General features: G+C 40.7%; 1 protein-coding gene across 1 annotated transcript; it reads left to right on the top strand.

Moving 5' to 3' along the window:
* Positions 1-7,237: 7,237 nt before the first annotated feature.
* LOC306915893 (very long chain fatty acid elongase 6-like) lies at positions 7,238-18,485 on the top strand (the record flags this gene model as incomplete). Its single annotated transcript, XM_079493553.1, has 4 exons — positions 7,238-7,335; positions 11,818-11,949; positions 16,108-16,259; positions 17,950-18,485. 4 exons carry the CDS (start codon positions 7,238-7,240, stop codon positions 18,381-18,383), a joined length of 816 nt encoding a protein of 271 aa, XP_079349679.1. The 3' UTR covers positions 18,384-18,485.
* Positions 18,486-20,430: the final 1,945 nt, after the last annotated feature.

Below are 20,430 nucleotides of genomic sequence, written 5' to 3'. Positions count from 1 at the left end.
TTGCATCACACACACACACACACACACAAACACACACACACACACTCCAAAACATCTTGTTTCAGTCATGACTGATGATTTACTGTAATGCCATCTTCACTGGCTTCCCAACACTGGGAAGGCATCAATCATTCAAAATGCTGCAACCAGAGTGCTCACTGGGACAAGAAAACGGAACATATTGTTCCTATACTCCTGATACAGAATTGATTTCAAAAGTATGAATTATTGTATACAAGACTCTTAAAAGTTTAGCTTCTGAATCTTCTGAACTTCTCACTGCAAAGACCTTGCAGCAGAGGACGCCTAACAGTAGCCTACTACCTAGAATCAAATTGAAATCTGGTGATGGTGCATTTGGTCACTGATGCAACTCTTTGGAACAAACTGCCTGATGAACTGATTGTGTGTGTGTGTGTGTGTGTGTGTGTGTGTGTGTGTGTGTGTGTGTGTGTTAAAACAGGCGTCCCATGGAGTACATACCTGTACATAAACAAAAACAAAACAATCACACCTGTGTGAACTGAGTGGTGCAACTACCGTATACAATTTATTATTATAGTTATGTACTGTACTGTGATCTGTATTGTATTGTAGTGTATTGTGCTCTGTACTGTACTTTGATTATTTTTGGAAAAACATGCATGCATGGAAAACATGCATGCATACATGAATGCATACATGCATGCATGCATACATACATACATACATACATACATGCATGCATACATAAATCAGATTTTTGTACTATGTACTAATGGAGGGAGTGGATAAGGGGGGAGACAGTACAACGTTATTCTGAATAACCACCTTCATTTGAAACATTTCTATCCTGGTTTTCAATTGAATACTTTATGAACAGTTTGCAAAAAGTAAACAAATCAATCCAGTTATTATACCTTCAGTTCATACACAATTTATAATCCAGTATCCAATAATCACCTCAACAATTTCAATTCAAGAGCATTCTTCCATTTGTATTTACATCTTTGTTTCATATTCAACCAGACCATGTTTAATGGCACCAGACATACATTTTAGTCACAGCATGCAGCAGCTATACAGTTACAGTTAGGCTACTAAAGCAAAAAGCATTCCAAACCCTCGGCTGCCATCTGTTGGCTGTGATGGAGAAAACATCCACGCATAACTGGAGCAAAGGGCAGTAAGCAGGGCAATGAGTCCCACTTGTCTGCTCACGTCAGCGGTCCTGGCCAGTGGCCAGACGACGCCTGGTTGAAGACACACCATGGAGCCATCATTGTTTTCACTTGCTCTTTGTCTTTGTCAGGGCTGGATCCTGAGTCCATACTTATATTTTGACACTTGCTTTGGCAATGTTATATTGATGTATGTATGTATTGTATTGTATGTTTTCTCATGCTCCTTTGAATTGGGGGGCTGGGCCCCCCGCCCCCCCCCCCCATCATTACGGTGGTTGAGGTGCTATATAGAGCTGCTGTACAAAGAACATTTTAAGCTGCAGCACTAACTTATATGGATCTCTATGGTGACACAGGTGTGGGTCAGGTGTAGGATTGATTTATCATCTTTGATTTATGTATTGTAAACTTGATAACTATATTGAGTACTATAAACAGTACTAAACTATTTTGTTGTAAGCATGATAGGCATTTATAAGCCTTCAGCTTCTGCCTTTCCCTTTGATCACCTTCATGTAACAGTTTCCAGTTATTGTTGTATAATTTGTACTTGAAACTGAAAGATGATCAAATAAACTAAACCATCTCAACTTTGCCTCTCTTGTTTTATCCCCAAACCCTCTAACCTGGGCCACCGTGCACAGCATGGCTGTTCTCCTATACCGTCTGTGCACAGTATGGCTGTTCTCCTATACCGTCTTATACTGTGTGTGTGTGTGTGTGTCAGGTCATTTCCATTGTTTCATATCATATCATATCATATAGCACCCACAGGTGAGATTAAGTCATGTTGACCCCAGAATGGCTATTCGAGGGCCTGTCTTACTTTGTGTTGGTTCTGTGCATGTTATAACGGTTGCAACAATCACAATCGAAGAACCAATTATAGCAAAATGAGGGAGGTGGTGGGTCAGTTTAGAAAAAAAAAAATCACAAAAAACAAACTCAGCAATTTAATAAATCAAAAGCAAATAAATATAAAAATAACATGTTCACTTAATCAGTTCAAAATAAAACAAAAACGTTTTCTGCAAATCAATTAGTGTCCTGGCACTGTCCAAAAACTAAACTCGGATGTCCCAAAATAAATCCTAATGGAAACCAGTCAATGCTGTGTGTAGTGGTAAGTCTCCTCTTACCACCCTTTACACTGTTCCGCAAAGTCCATCCTTAATAGAAATCCAAACTCCAGGGAAATAATCCACAAATGGAAATAAAGTTCTCCTTCTCCAGTGGTAGAAATCCAAAAGATCCGAATGAATAATATAACAAAACTTGGGATAAATCCTCTTGCTTCTCAGTAGACTGTCTGTCTCACCCTCTGCTCTCCTCCACACTGGCCTGACAGAGTCAAACTCTCCAGGTGGCCCAAACATTGTGATTGCCCATCACTCAATCAGCCAGGTGAGCTGTGGGCGGGGTCTCTCAATCACTGATTGTTGCCATAGCAACACATGCATCTCACTGGTTTCTTGTAGCATAAAGTCCAGCGGATAAATAGCAAAATCTCATAGACCAGCGGATTGGTAGAAAATAATAAAGTACATCAAAATGGAACATTGCAAACAAAAAATACATATAAACAATGTGACTCTGGGCACAGAGGTTACAATGTCTTCAACCAATTATAATCACTAAGATTTAGTATTCCTTTAATATAAAGTTTGATCATTATTCTGTGCAATTATATTAATGTTTTCTCTCTGACTCTGGGAAACTTGTCAAGGTCTTCGTTCACAGATAGCGTTGGGTCCTCCCTGCATTCCTCTTCCTCTCTCTTCATTCTCCCCCTCACCTCTTTGCCTGTCTCACTCTCTCTACTCTCTCTCTTGATCTGTATACCTCCTCTCCTCCCGTCCCCCCTCCTCTCTCTCTCTCTCTCTCTCTCTCTCTCTCTCTCTCTCTCTCTCTCTCTCTCTCTCTCCCTCTCTCTCTCTCAAGTGGGTTGAACTGAGACAATATATACTTGTGTTCTGATTTCCCATGTTATGTTGCTTGAAGATCTTGCCACGAGCACATCTGTCAAATAACATCCACGTATACGTGTAATAAAGACCACTTGAGACAGTTCTTTGTCATTACTATTCCCTCAACCATTATAGTGTATAAATTAGCCACATCAATATATATATTGTCAAACGATTACACATTTTAATCAGATTAATCACATCTTAAAATTTAATGAATCATGATTAATCATCATTCGTATTTCATATTCTCTATCTCTCTATCTCTATCTATTATTTCATATTTCCCAAATATGCCCTTTTCTTGTGGGAACTAAAAGATAAGTAACTCGCTAGCTCAGAGCGAGAGCTATAGAGAGTCACTTAGTCATCATAACGTATAATATCTTTGTTTCCTCCCATATGGTGAAAAAAGCAAGTAATGTCAAAATAGTACTTTCATGAATAATTCATTAATTCCTCTTCTTTTTCTTTTTTAACATTCCCAATTTCATGTACCTCTGAGCTTTTGCCAGAAGGTGGCACTGTTAACATTTCTGATCAGCAGCACACTATAGTCTCCAACATACCATCACTTGTGTGTAGTCAAACTCAGAGTTTTTATTTTGGTTTGGTTTTGTAATTGATAGAATATAAAACGAACCCACCCACATTTTGATGACTTTGTGAGATTAATTCATTATATTCTTTGACACAGAAAGGGTAGAGTTGACTCTACACTGTACACTGTGTGTATTCTTAGTCCATTGAGGTGTTCAGATCCTTATTGAAAACTCACCTATTTTCCTTGGCTTTTAATTGCAGTTTTATGATGTCCTCACTTGTCTGTGTGCTGATGGGCGCTGTTGATGTTCTGTTTGTTTTAACCTGTACAGCACTTTGGTCAGCTTCTGTTGTTTTAAATGTGATATATAAATAAAGTTTGATTGTTTGATATTCTTGCACTATTCCTATTCCTATCCACTATTCCTGCACATTGAGTGATCTTGGTACATAGAAATAGATTTATTGGAGATTCTGACTTTCAATTGTACATACATTTTGTATGTTTTCTCATGCCAATACATCCTTTTGAATTGAAATGAATTGAATTGAGTCGTGGCTCAATTACAGTAACATTCATTATTAATACCGGTAACTGGGTGTGTGATATTCTGACTTGATAAGAGTATTCGGTATGAATATGAAAGTATTCGGAATGAATAGCAATAAGTGGGGTGAGAATACTTTTTTAAGAGACTTGGGATTTGACTTTGATTCATACAGGTATACTTTAGACTCTAAGGTTTAGAGGCCCATAAGGCTAGCCCTAAAATATATTTCATGGCAGCCGTAAGTGTATCAAGTCTCAAATAGGGTCTAGGGGACTGGGGAGGCCCTATTTGGGACTTAATAGGCTATAGGCCTATATACTTAAGTTATAGATAGGCCATAAGACTTGATAGGCTATAATAAATTATAGGCCTAGAGTAAAAGACAAAACTTGAAAAGTGACACATTTTGTTATTTGTATCTTAAAGTATCTTAAAATAATTTCCAAATGATGGGAAATTCAACAGGTTTTCCGAATATGTTCACATCTCACCTGCACTGTACACATTTGACCTGGATGTTAGGCTGCAGTGCATCTCTTATCTATGTAGGCTGTAGGTGTTGTAGGGTATGAGTCCAACTCATTCAGCATAACCTTTTGCACGGATTTCAGATTATTACGCGTGCCGTGATGTAACTTACTATGTGCAAACTGTTAACAAAGATAAGGAACGCATGCTGTGCATGGGGTGAGTGTAATTATTTTATTGATGATGCGGCTGCTTCATACTGGACTATCCACCTGTGACCTGAAAACGAGGCAATACTAAAGTCTAGTGGCTATTAGGCTATAGTCTGCTGGTGGAGCAATTTTACAATACACACACTGACTAATTTACAGATGAGGATCATTGATTGATTGATTGATTGATTGATTGATTGAAATATTTATTAACAGTTTGCAGAATTACAGTACATTTCAAGCACAAACTCAATACAAAGGCTGTTAACTGTGAGTGGACGACCCAATTAAGCATTACACTTGTTTCCAATAGGGTCCACCATGTTCAATTCATCAAAAACATTTAGAGACGTACAAATAGACACTTCTATATAGACAAAGAACAGAACAGGAATTCATCATAATGGAGGTAAAAAGGCAAAAGAAACATTCACGTTCAGCTCTGTTCATTTGTTTGTTTTCCTTGGAGGAGCTGCGTTGGGATGATTTTGCTGACGCCAGATTAAACAAATGCACTATTGCGCAATGACTCTGCACTGCTGGTCTCAGACAGGAACAAACTGCAGGTGAAAAGGCCCTCAGCTCTGAACTCGGTAGAATCTGCACCTGCACCTGGAAAAAACTGAATCCATTCTCTTTGGATCAAATAGTAGTCTCAGCAAGGCAGACAAAGAACACGATTCTTGTTCAGAATATCCTCACTGGTAAAACAAACAAACACCTTGACGATCCTAACAGGAGCCCTTGTACATGGTTTCTTCGACTATGCATGCATCTTGTGGTACGACAGCACCTCAAAGGCCCTTAAAACAAGGCTCCAGCCTCCAGACTTCCAAAAACAAACTGGTCAGGCTACTACCTTGCACACTCCTTGAACCCACTTCACCCCTGCCCATTTTGATAGGCTGGAATGGCTTAGGGTTGACGACAGAGTACAGTATCTTGCAATGGGTCTGGTCTACAAGATTCACTACACCACCAAGATACCCATTATAATGTCAACGATGTCCACACTCTTCAGGGAGTTCAACAAACCACGTGCAACCCAGATTCGGCTCAAACAAGGGATTCAATTAATTCCGTTCTCAAAGAGCACCGATACAGACAGCTGCAATTCGAAACTGACCCATGTAAATTATAAGGCTGAGTTCCCCCCCCCCCCCCACCCCTTTCTCCCCATACCATACTGTACATTTTTCCCTTTTTGAGTGGTGTAAACCACTCCTACAACTGGCTTTTTTGTGCAGAAAAAATGAGCATGGTTGCTATGTTCACCCTGTTCACCCGGGTGTGATTCCTACAACTGGCTTTGTTTGTGCAGAAAAAATGAGCATGGTTGCTATGTTCACCCGGGTGTGATTTCATTACGTCAGACATGATTTCATTACGTCATACAGACCTTACACCACTCAGTTCACACGGGTGTGATTTTTTACTTTCGAATGATTTGCTGTTTTTTAATAGAAGTGTATATTTGTACGTCTTTGAATGTTCTGATGAATTGAAACAGGTGGTGGACCCAGGCTGTTGTAAACAAATGTAAATGCTTAATCATATGGTTCGTCCACAAGTTCAGTTTTTGTATTGACTTGTGCTTTCATATGAAATGTAGGCCATTCTGCATACTGTGAAATACAAATTTCAATCAATCAATCAACCAATCAACCAATCAACCAATCAATCAATCAATCAATCAATCAATCAATCAATCAATCAATTCATGCACGTGATCCACATGATTCTAATCATTTGATAACAGATAGTGGCCCCAGGCTATATTTTCCCACAGAGATATAGTTAGTTCGAAAGTTCGTTATGCTTGCTTGCTTGGAATAGCAGATCAAGTCAAAATCTCAAAGCCAAGGCGTCGGCGTCTGCGAGCACGGGCCGCGGGCCGTCAGTTTGACACCCCCTGCCCTGGCCCACAGTCACAGTCAGTGTCTGTCCGTCAGGCGATCCCAGCGATGACGTCAGGACCAAACTCCACCCCCTCTGCCCCTATAACTTCAGACCATGGGAGAGAATAGACGACGTGCTGCTCGGCCTCCTTCCTCCCTCCCGGTATGACTGACTGACAGCTGTGTGTGTGTGTGTGTGTGTGTGTGTGTGTGTGAGAGAGAGAGAGAGAGAGAGAGAGAGAGTGTGTGTGGTGCCTGGAGCCGCATCCTCCCTTTGGAACCTGTCCTGAACTGAGAATCCGCTTCATTGTGGGCTCCCATCCTCGGCTTTTCCCACATTTTATTCCCGCAAGGAAATCGTACAGAAAACACCCAGGCCTCTATTATTAGTTAGCCGTACAGAAAACAGATATTTTGTTAAGGGGCGGGGGGGAAATGATGAACGACACGGATCTCAATTCCGTGCTCGAAGAGTACGATTTCGAGCGACGGTTCGACGAAAGGCGGGCTCTGGAATGGATGCAGGAGAACTGGTAAGTCGCATCTGTGGGTGGGGGACTAAAACTCATTGTTTTATATGCAGAGGCGAGAAGCCTCAAGCCGGCGAATTCCACTAGCTAGCCAAAGGCCGGGTCGCGGGCTCTACGGTAGCCGGTCCATGATGATGTCCTGTCACTGAGGGATGCTGCATTTCAACTTGTTAAGCATCAGCTGCCTGCTGCAGCCGCTGTCTGTGTAACGTCACCTGTAGCCCTGTACGTCTATTGTTTGCAACAGGCCATATAATCTGTTCATGACATAATCATATTTATAATAAAGTAGGAAAACGTGACTTCGCCCGCTCCTATTTCAAACGTCCTTGAGGATGCACGATATGACCGCTCACATTATAGGCGAGACTCGGTCTGCAGGAAAACATCATTCTAATTCTGCGCGTTTAATACTTGCAATTTGCAAAAGTAGATATTATTTTTCTTGCAGTGGTTTTAAAATATATATGGGATGAGGCCTATATGTAACATACCTGTTTTGCATGAATATGTAATTTGCAGTGTTCACCGAAATGGAGCACTATAGCCCCAATGCCCCATCCCATACTATAGTAACCTACCATTGCATCACCATCAGGTCTCAATTCAAAGTGCTCTCCTCATTGTCCAATGAAATGTGTGCAACAGAGGGAGTGATTCTTGCCCTCGTGGAAACATTTCCAAGGAAACCTAGTAAGACTACATTCTTGCAGTGAAGCTCAGCTAGGGTTAAGCTCCTGAGACGATGAGGGACAGAAATCTAACACTGCACAGCAGAGTTAAATTTCAGGTGTGCAGAAACACAGCAACAGTGTTGTGTTTCCATCTCTGAAGCAAAAGCTTGGACCTTGCAAAGCCAGCCAAACCACATCTTACTCAGAACCGGGTTTAATATTGAGTTCCACTGTGTATGGGAAAATCTATACACCTCAAGAGTATATAGCAACAATCGTAAAATACCACTAATGCTTCGCTTGCATTTAATACTGAGTGCTTCCGAGGTAGTGAGTAATGGGCCCTAGTTCACCACAGCACGTCTTCTGCTGATTAAACAAAGCACTACACTGTAGACTGCACAGTTTGCTTTGAAACAGCATTTACAGTTCCCCCCCCCCAAAGGAGCCTTATTCCTCTCTAGAGACTAGAGTATAGAGATGATGAGCAGGGGAGTTTGCGTGTCATACTCTTAATCGGCCACCTTAACAGGGACACTATGGTTAAATTGCACTTTTACAAACATGCACGACGCACGCACGCACACACGCACGCACGCACACACACACACACACACACAAACACAGGAGCAACTCAATCGAGTCACAACCCTTCCAGCAGGTCTCTCCCTAGTCAGCACAGCAAAATGAGGAACTGTGCTGTTGTCTTTCTATCCTCCTTCCCCTTCCCCCAACACACACACACACACACACACACATACACACACACACACATGCACATGCACACACACACATGCACACGCACTCAAAATCAGATAACAAACTAACAAACAGTACTAGCCCACAGAGACTGTCACCACTGGAACCTTTCTTGCATGTGTGTGTGCGCATGTGCCCACAATGCAATGTTCTTCACTACTGTGTCCATAGAGAGAGTACCCGCCAGGGCTTAGAGAAGGGGTTTCTCCCATCTCATCAGTGGGATGTACTGGGCACTGGGCAGTGGGGACGCCCATCAAAATCCCATATGTAGCCTAAAGTGGGTCAAGCAGAAACATCTCTTCAGCCTAATACTGTACAGTATGTATTCTGCCAGTCTGGATTATAGTCATCTGTGTCTGGCCATGTCCTGAACCTCCTGTGGACACGCACGCCACGCAGCAGGCCGGTGACATGCAGACACACATGCTGCTCACGCACTTTTTTAAATAATACTATTTGATAATAAATTGGAAATACTTTGTTTAAATAAGAAAGCATTGAAGAACAAAGCATGTTGCAGTAATGGCATGGCGCCCACGCACATATCCTCACTTGCACTCTTGCACAGACATGCACACAAACACGTATTGTACGTGCTTGCACAATGGACATGCATGTTTACTGTACTATTCTGTGCTTTTTACCTGTATGCTTTTGTTGATCTTTTCAGACATTCTTTAGTTGCTGTTGCAGCCCGATCACAGCATCTTTTTTCATTTTTATAAACTTTATTTTACAGTTTTTCATGTGACATGTACACATGTATACGAAATACCATACAAAACATACACACATATATAACCTCCTCCCCCCTCAAAAAACCAAAACAAAAGTGGTGGAACAAAGCAGTGGGACAGTTACAGGTCAAAATGGGTTAAGACAGGGACATCTCCATTTTCAGACAACAGTACTCTAGTCGGAACAGTTTAATGAAAGGGAAAGTCTTCGACCAACTCTACAAAGGGACTCCAAGCCAGCTTTTAGTTAACGTCCAAAAACTTTGTCTTAAACAAACATTGAATTCCGATATACAGTGAATGGAGACTTTTACGTCATAGTGTCTATTTTACGTCATGATGATATACGATGATAAGAGCGTACCTCACTTCACACAGGTGTGATTTTTAAAACTAGTATTGGACTAATTGCCTCATCACCGTAGCCTTGGATTGGTTACTGTCAACTACTAATCTCTGCTAATCCCCCCACTAATTAAAATTGGGGCCCATCAGAATCAGACATGACCTGAACGTTTAACTAATAGGGGTCACTAGAGGTTTTAGGTAATTTCAAATGGTGTAATCAGGATAATCCATTCAGTAATACAAAATAATGAGTTTCAGGGAGTTGTGGGTATGTGCAATGAAAGGGTTAGGCCCTAACCCTTTCATTGCACATACCCACAACCCACAACGCTTTCATTGCACATACCCACAACTCCCTGAAACCCATTATTATGTATTGGGTATAAATCATTAAAACAGTTTTTTCATGAATCATTTAAAGCAGCGGAACTTATTAACAGTTAATACATGTTTATTAACAGTTACAGGACCTTAGTTTATAGTGCTACTTTTTGGGGCTGTGCATGCCCTGTTACCTCCTGACCTAGCTGACGCACCCCCCTAGATGGAAAGTTAAATATATGAACATATTTTTACATGCAACATATATGTTTATCATACGAGATATATATATATCATATTTCATATCCACATATATGCACTATATGCAGCATATACAGTGTATACTTGCCATATATTGGCATATATGTTCATATATTTAAAATAACACCATAGCACCACCATTAGCCTTTTCATGTGACGCACCCCCTAGAGCAGGGGTTCTCAACGTTTTTACCTGGGGACCCCCGGAAATGCTTTGGCCATGTCTCGTGACCCCCGCCCCACCCGACCCCCCCTCCCCACCCCCAATACAAACTGACTGCAAAAATAACCTTAATAATAAAGAAAATATATCACATGAATACTGAAACCAGAGGGAATCATTAGGGAGGTTTATGCATGTACTGTGTAAACTCTTCATTTCCATTTTCCCAGCCATTCAGTTGCAAAAATATGTTTTTTTTTTTTTTTAATAATAATTTGGGGACCCCCCAAAATAATTTGGCGACCCCTTGGGGGGGGGTCGCGACCCACGGGTTGAGAACCCCTGCCCTAGAGGGCGCTCGCACACCACAGGGTGCATGCACCACAGTTTGGGAACCCCTGATTTAAAGTATAGTTATGATTATGAAACTATACCTGTTCATTGTAAGCTATAACAAAGATCTTGTTTGTGACATACAAGCTCTTTGCATCTGCAAATTTACAATGTGTAGCAACATATGAGCTTGTAGTTCAGCTATTTTGGCTATTCGTATACAGCAAAGTCCATAGTGCACATTAGAACTCAGACCAGACACGTGTTTCTGAAGTCCAATTTATAGTTTGTTAGTAGTTTGTTTGATTGAAGCGGTGTAGTCCAAAGTCCACGCCCAGCTGCCGATAATCTGTGTGTAATGTTCTTATGTAACAGCATCACATCTGTATTGTGACATGGTGGCTCAGGGAGGTTATTCTTTTTTGGATTGTGTTTTATTTGCAGGGGTGCACAGGTTTTCACTTATCAGCAGCAAATATAAAAAATAAATAATTTATTTCATTGAATAAACAAACTGCCTCTGCGACATCGTCGGAGAGGTGTCTCCGTATCGTTTACGACAGTCAGTCACTCATATTTGATACAGTCTGTTTCCAGCAAAAATGTAACTAATTCAGCAGCAGTATCATTAGCGTTTTCTTGCAGTCAGTTGATTCTTCATATCCATATGAGTGAAAGTGAAATCGCCGGGATGATTTGTTTATCAGTTCTTATATGAGGCAATCTAAGATCCCCCTATGGGGATTATGATACAAATACAAAAATACACAAACCCGTGGACTTAGTGCCCTCTAGCGATATTGACATCAGTCTTTGGTGTTCTATACTATTGCATCAGCAGAATTAATTATAGTCCAGTAAAAATGTGTTGTCATCACCTCCACAGGACCACATCCTTCATCTTCTGTGGCCTGTATGCAGCCTTCGTATTTGGGGGGCAGCACTTCATGAGGGAGAGGCCCAAGCTGAACCTGCGTCGACCCCTGGTGCTGTGGTCCTTCAGCCTGGCCATCTTCAGGTGAGTTTAGATGTGCAATGGGATGCAAGAAGCCTGTAGGAAAGTGGCTTGTGTGTGGCGCGGCGAGGCGGGTGAAGCATGGAGGATTCTGGGTGGTATTGGGCGGGTATAAATAGGGTCAGGTAGATTGGCGCGGAGGGCGGAGAGTGGCGTGAAGGGCAGGATCAAGGTGTGTTCCTCCGCCTCCTGAACATCTGTTGTTCCAACTCCATTGTGTGGCTGCAGCTCCAAACAAAATGTGTCTTTTACAGTCTAGATTTAGTACTACATGATAAAGTATTAGAGTCTAGACTGGGCAAAGTCCCTTTGTTTCATTTGTGTGGCCAGTTGTCCAGCAGGGCAAAGGTCTGTATATTTGTACTGTTTGTACAGTTCTTTCTCTCTAACAGGAATTGACCTTTATCATATCACACTGATGGAGCCATTAAAATATTTAAAGTGTGACTTCTCACATTTTCAACCTATCTTCATATAATTGGTCCTCAATAATGTTAATTATAATATGATGATACCAACTCCAAAATGAATCACATTTTCACAAAATCACATGAATCACAATCACAAAATGAAAAATATAAAATGTATAGGAAATAAAGAAAAACATATATATTTTTAAACAAGGCAATACTGCCAGTGCCTCATCAAAGTTGGTATTGTGACTTTATATATTGTCAATTACTTGCATGAGAGGTTGTGGAGTTAGCTGCTTTAGCACGCACACACCCTATTGGATACATGACGTGACCAGAAGATGAGACAGAGACAAGAACAAAACAGAAAGTAGCTGATTGTCATGGTGTCAAGTGTATCTGACTATCCGGTGTGTTTACGCAGAGGAGAGTGATTCAACACATGTACTACTGGGTCAATATTTAGATAAAGGTTAGTCCCATAATCATAATTCATAACACCATCATGGTGTTATGAATTATGATTATGTCGACTGACCTTTATCTGAATATTGACCCAGTAGTTTCTGTGTTTCAGAGGAGGGCTGTGGACAGTTCACAAAGCCGCCCACCAGTGACATCATCGATGCCGCTGAGTTGCGTCACAGGGGAGGAAAGGTGCACATTGAAGTGTAATGTAGTGTAGTGTTATATGCACCTTTGTTTTAGCAAGGTACAGGTCCTTTTCACGACAGGGTCCATAGAGTATCCTAGGCCATCAGTGTAATCTACTGGTAGAACGATATCTTGTAAAGGTCTGTCGGATCGATACAATATCTCACCCGTCTCGGGTCCCAGATTTATCTGGTTTTTCTCCTCTCAGACATGGACAATATCTCTGTGCCAATCGGATCTCGGAACACATTTCCTGGGTCCTCCATTAGGGTCTGTCATTGTAGACCTGTGAAGACCTCTATTGTAGACCGCTTTTGTATAAGAGGCATACATTTTTGTGTTTCAGAGTTAATAAAAAATAAATAAATATATATATATATATATATATATATATATATATATATATATATATATATATATATATATATATATACATAAGCATATAAGCATTAGCATATTATCTTTCTCTCAAATGCGTAGTTAGTAGTTAGATTTATTTTGCATGGCAATATAGTCAAACAAAAACTAAAAACAATATGGCTGTAATGTGTAGCTCCACAACACACAGGAGCCAAACCAGAGTAAAATCACAGTAATATTTGGAAGGATGGATGGAGGATTCTGGGTGGTATTGGGCGGGTATAAATAGGGTCAGGTAGATTGGCGCGGAGGGCGGAGAGTGGCGTGAAGGGCAGGATCAAGGTGTGTTCCTCCGCCTCCTGAACATCTGTTGTTCCAACTCCATTGTGTGGCTGCAGCTCCAAACAAAATGTGTCTTTTACAGTCTAGATTTAGTACTACATGATAAAGTATTAGAGTCTAGACTGGGCAAAGTCCCTTTGTTTCATTTGTGTGGCCAGTTGTCCAGCAGGGCAAAGGTCTGTATATATATTTGTACTGTTTGTACAGTTCTTTCTCTCTAACAGGAATTGACCTTTATCATATCACACTGATGGAGCCATTAAAACATTTAAAGTGTGACTTCTCACATTTTCAACCTATCTTCATATAATTGGTCCTCAATAATGTTAATTATAATATGATGATACCAACTCCAAAATGAATCACATTTTCACAAAATCACATGAATCACAATCACAAAATGAAAAATATAAAATGTATAGGAAATAAAGAAAAACATATATATTTTAAACAAGGCAGACCTGTGAAGACCTCTATTGTAGACCGCTTTTGTATAAGAGGCATACATTTTTGTGTTTCACAGTTAATAAAAAAAAAAATATATATATATATATATATATATATATAAGCATATAAGCATTAGCATCTTATCTTTCTCTCAAATGCGTAGTTAGTAGTTAGATTTATTTTGCATGGCAATATAGTCAAACAAAAACTAAAAACAATATGTCTGTAATGTGTAGCTCCACAACACACAGGAGCCAAACCAGAGTAAAATCACAGTAATATTTGGAAGTGTTATTTTAACACTCTAGATTTGACTGTGTCCGATCGCTACAGAATCATAATGTCCTGATGATTACGCAGTAGGCTATGCACTTTTAAAAGGCTGATATATTCAACTTGTTATTGCATTACACATAATTTGCATTGCTGTGTTTCAACCAATCCCTAAAGCTGCACTTTACTTCAGCCCTTTAGAATCAGACAATTTATTTACACACCATTACAGTAGCTGAGATTAATAGAGCAGTGCCCTGGTAATGTAGCCAATTTAAACGTCTTTCCCCTTGAAATCTAATTACCAGTCCCAGACTGTCCCTTAATAATTACAGCAACTAAACTAAAAGTGAGTCTGATATGTGGCTAATGATTTATGTGCCCTGCTCTGCTACGAAAACGATATACATATTAGTTTTGTCTTCTCTGCTACTAAAAACATCAAGCAGCTATCTCACAAAGCAGTGCACTATAAATTACTCTACTATTACTAATTTAATCCACTATTTGACACATGGTAAATACATTATTCAGTACTAGTTCCGCTGTGTTTGTACAGAGGTACAGCACATCATTAGTAGTGCTGTGGATCTCTAATCCTAAATCCACAAAGGTGCCAGTGGGAATGACCCTCATCCCCTGAACTGACTGCACTCTAGTCTGGGCACTGGGCAGGATAATGACTCCGGGATGCCCTCCTAGTTTGGTGCAGTATCATTGCTGCCACTATCTAATACTGTAAGATAACGCAATAATACAGCCATAGTTGTACAGCTGTACAACAATCTTAGTACTATATAGTATAACTTCTGAGCCAACTGGACTTGGACTCACCAAATGCATCACTGATTTTGTATGTTGCGCAACTGGCATACTTTTTTTTTCAATAATATTTTTATTGAATTTTCCATTTTATGACAAAGACAAGACAGGAAAAAACAAACAAACAAAAAACAAAACAGACAGCTCAGCTCAGACACGTTGTGGAACAAAGGACACAGTTATAAACATACCCATTACCTACATCGAAACAGCAACGGACATACTTGAATGCAGGAGACACACACCCATGGAGACCGCCAACATCAACACAAATCACTGTTGTCAGAGAATAGTTTCTGTTGTGTGTGATGTCAGACAATGCCGAGTACCGAAACACTGACTGAACACACTGACAGTGTAATAAACCAATAAAGCAATGCCAGGCATGCTGATTTTGTCCTTGATAAATGTGACGTCATGCTACGGTTAAAAGCAGTTAACCAACAACATTCCCAAGTGTTTAAAAATCCCTATAGGGATTCTATTAACTCCTGTATGATGCCTTAACTGCTTACAGTGTCCTCTGATTGATCACATGTTGTGAGATGACCATCAGTATATAGTTGAAAGTTATCAATCAATTGGCAAATATTGATTATTTGTTGGGGGTCCTTACATTTTTTGTTTTCTACATTTTGTTTTTCATTATTATGATTTCAAAAACATTTTGAAAAAAACATTCTTCAAAACTCTCAAGTTTTCATGAATTATTAATACCAAATGAAGCGACGCGTTGTTGTGAGCTATTTTCACTAAGTTGGGTCCCGGGGGAATGTATAAGGTTTGGGAACCACTGTATTACATAATGCGTGCTATAATCAACGGTTGTGTGTGGACCTTCTTCCTGCAGTATCATCGGAGCGCTCAGGACGGGGGGGTACATGTTCCATGTCCTCACTACCAGCGGCTTCAGGCAGTCGGTGTGTGACAACAGCTTCTACAGCGCCCCCGTCAGCAAGTTCTGGGCCTACGCCTTCGTTCTCAGCAAGGCCCCCGAACTGGGTAAGGCTTTAATTCCCTTGTCATCCCTCGCCATGTGACAGACATCAGTGCCGTCATGGTAATCTGTTATCAAATTTGAATCAAACGTTCCACAAGCTCGTCTAGAATAGAGTGCCGAAGTCCTGATGTCACTCGCTCATCCCCTGGTTCGCGGACGTTTTTCTCCTTGGAGAATAACATGGGGTCATCTTAAAATCGTCTCATATAAAAACTGTGGTCCAAAAATAAACAAACTGTCTCAGCATTATTGTCGCGGAGGTGTCTCTGTCAGTTTCTAGCAAAAGATTTAACTAATTCTGCAGCAGTAACATTAGCGTTTTCTCGCAGTCAGTTGATTCTTCATATCCATATGAGTGAAACTGCTGGGATGATTTGTTTATTTTTCAAACACAGTTCTTATACGAGGCGATCTAAGATTCCCAAGAACCTGTGGTTGGGTCATCTTAAAATCGTCTCATATAAAAACTGTGGTCCAAAAATAAACAAACTGTCTCAGCATTATTGTCGGGGAGGTGTCTCTGTATCGTTTACGACAGTCAGTTTCTAGCAAAAATGTAACTAATTCTGCAGCAGTAACATTAGCGTTTTCTCGCAGTCAGTTGATTCTTCATATCCATATGAGTGAAACTGCTGGGATGATTTGTTTATTTTTCAAACACAGTTCTTATACGAGACGATCTAAGATTCCCAAGAACCCGTGGTATAGCGTCTAGCGATATTGACGTCAGACTTTGGTGGTCTATATCTGTTTTTGGAAACAAATACAGGAGAAAACTGGAGAGATGATGACGTGTGTGGTCATGGTATGAAATGCAAAACTACTTTTGCTATCGACAGATTGTTGGTTTTAACTGTTTAACCATTGTATGAAATGGGATCTGAATGGGAGGTTGAGTAGGGGATAAATTAAGTTTAGGATATAACCTGATTGGGTAGTCCCATCAGAGTGATACTAGCCATGTACATCATTCTGAGTCAAAGGCTAAGCATACAAAGTAACCTTGAGTGACCAAGTCGGTTTCCCGTTAATGCTTGTGTCCTGGAGCCCTTAAATGTCGTACTGCATTTGCATCGATCAGGGAAAGGCCTATTACCTTCCCCGCATCCTGATGTCATCTCCCTGTCTGTGCTGTAATCCAATCACTGCATGTTCTCTGTCAGAGGAAGATGGCATTGCTCCTGGTAAATGGAGGTGGATGCTGAGATGGCGAAAAAATTCCATTAGTGTCCACTGTGCGTTGATATAGAGAACACCTCCTCAGCTACAGACAGAAAGGACATTTGCTCATTTTGCTGTGACTGGTATATCGCTACAGGCCCAATGTGCTGAGATACTTATACAGTAACTAGTGAATCACATTTCACTGTATTACTGCAACTGCCTGATTTGTGCAAATAAGTCATATCAATCTAGGGTCAGAGTCAAGTCGTATTGGGGTAACGCCACTGTATGGGGGTTTGGGTTCAGAAGGTTGTGGGGTTACCATAACTTCAATAATCCGCAGTGTGTGTGTGTTTCTCACCATAAGTCCTGACTTTTCGTTGCTCACCGAAAATATCTGCTCTACCGTACAAGCTGATAGAATTAAGTTTGTGAACTTGTAGATTGGCTATTTTCAGTGCACGCGATGCCATTAGGTACACAACAAAGTAAAACTCTAAAGTATAACTCTCACCTGCTCTCCCACAGGCGACACAGCCTTCATTGTGCTCCGCAAGCAGCGCCTCATCTTCCTCCACTGGTACCACCACATCACCGTGCTGCTCTACTCCTGGTACTCCTACAAGGACCAGGTGGCGGGAGGCGGTTGGTTCATGACCATGAACTATGTGGTGCACTCCTTCATGTACACGTACTACACGGCGCGGGCGGCCGGCATGCGGGTGCCGCGGCCCTGTGCCATGCTGATCACGGCGACGCAGATCATGCAGATGGTGATGGGCCTGGCCGTGCTGGTCCTGGTGCACAACTGGATGGACGAGGTGCGCTGCCGATCCAATGTCGACAACATCGCCTGGGGAATCCTCATGTATCTCAGCTACCTGGTCCTCTTTGCGTACTTCTTCTACAGTTCCTACCTCAAGGGCTCCTCCTCTGTCAGCAAGGCAACCAAGGCAGAGTAAGATGGCTGCCCCTCTGGCGAAGGGCCAAGTTTTAGCCCCTGTGCCCGGGAAGTCATATTAGAGCGTGCCAGAAATGACAAAACGTGTTGTCCCATTGTGAATGTTTTGAGTCACAGATAGTCGCTTTCACTGGTCGCTGGGGCCACATCGAAGAGTGACTTTTTTTCATCTACGTTTTCTAGGTTTCTGTAGCTTAGAAGGAATGATGTAACCACGGATCCACAAAACAGACACAGTAGTAGAATCTTAGAGAGAAGTGGCACGCAGAACCAGTGCATGGTCATGGTAAATTGTACACATTTACAGTATATGTGATTACATGAATAATAGGGACTAGGATATACAAAAATGTAATGATGATAGAAGGATGCCTACAGTAGTTTATGCCGGAGGACTTTTTTTAACCAGACTCTAGTGTCAGAGTTTTGTGAGAAATAGCTGTATGAGGGCTAAAGCAACAAAGTCAGTTTATGAATATGTCTGCATGTTTTTACGTAGAAAGTCCATTACGGGACACTATGCAGAGATGCTCCAACTTCATCTCAAGTGAAAACGTTTAGACCTAACCGACACGCATTCTATAAAAAACTGTATGATAATAAAAAAAAAAAGGGAATTGACAATTTAACATGCACTGCATGAATTTGACATTGTTGTCAAATTTAATTTTAGCAACTTTACATGAGCAACAGGAACAAGTGCACTTGAAACAAGTCTGAAAGAAGTGGAAGTGGAAAGGGAGCAATGTGCACCCTGCTGATATCAAATATCATCTTCCCAAATTACGGAGCTGATGGAGGCATTGGCCTGATTCCAAACAGTCACTTTGCCAATGCACTGTTCATTATAATCACTGGGAATCACCCTTATCTCAGCTCTGCAATAATATTAATGAAACCATCTATGGGTTGTGTAAAAGGGAACACATTGATTAATTGCACATTAAGGAGGTTTTATTAAATTAACATGTGACACAGATTTATTATTGTATCACAGAATACAGACTTGATTATTAAAATATGAATACGGTCTTGCTTGTGCTGCACTTCTGCTCAACCTATTGCATGGGGGAAAACTGTGAAAATGATAGGATCTCTGAGCAAATTCTCAAAGCATTCCTCCATCGGCAGCCATCGTCTCTCATATCGTCTACATGCTCTGTGGTGCTCCTTTGCATGCAGAGGAGCTAGAAATTTGAACCCCCTCACCTCACACTCATCGTCGCCCCATTCTCTGTTCCACAGTGATGTCTTGTTTACACGAGGCAGATATTTTTGCTTCACTCGTCCTGAGTGACAACATAGATACGTGCTACAACATATTGAGAACACTGCTGATATTGCACAGTCTATGTCTGAATTGTCTCAAGGTTGTTGTTGTCTGTTTTATTGGAAAGCACACAATAATTACTTACTCTTTCTATGCGTCATCATAAATAAGTATAAGTATCGGTATGTAACTCTCCCATTTCCCAATGTCTTGTAATGCAAGTCAATTGGATTAATCCAAATCAGTCTAGAAGGCCTTCATGAAATAAATTAGGTGGTAAATGGTAACAACCACAATAAAATGTGACATAGCACTTTTAATCAGGCAAAGAGCTGTACATTTAAAGGGGAAATGGGCAGTTGTCCAAATTTTGTACTGTAGTGTAGATCGATATAGACAGATACATTTGTATCGTACATCCTCATGCATTGCACACCCTTTAGTGTGGTCTATTTGAGAAAGGATTCATTGAAATGGGGGGAAATGAGGATATTGTGATGGAGACATGGAGAGGGAGGAGGACTGAGTGGCGTGATGACCTGAACAATGTGTCCATTGTAAATAATATCTTAAGAATCTATTTATTTTCTTAATATGTGAGTTTCCCTAGCAAATCTGAAGCGTGCCCAGTAAATGTTGAACTAAGGGCCTGTTTGTCTTAATAATGTTATTATTATTTTTCATTCCATCCTTAAGTAATGTTTAATGCATCTGTGCTTTGTTTCTACTGTAGAACTGTCCAGAAGAATGTTTTTTCTTCGTTTTTTTTAAATTTAAG

This window comes from Electrona antarctica (assembly GCF_951216825.1).
Source record: "Electrona antarctica genome assembly, chromosome: 22".
Taxonomy (NCBI): Eukaryota; Metazoa; Chordata; class Actinopteri; order Myctophiformes; family Myctophidae; genus Electrona; species Electrona antarctica.
This window is presented reverse-complemented; position numbering and strand designations above follow the sequence as displayed.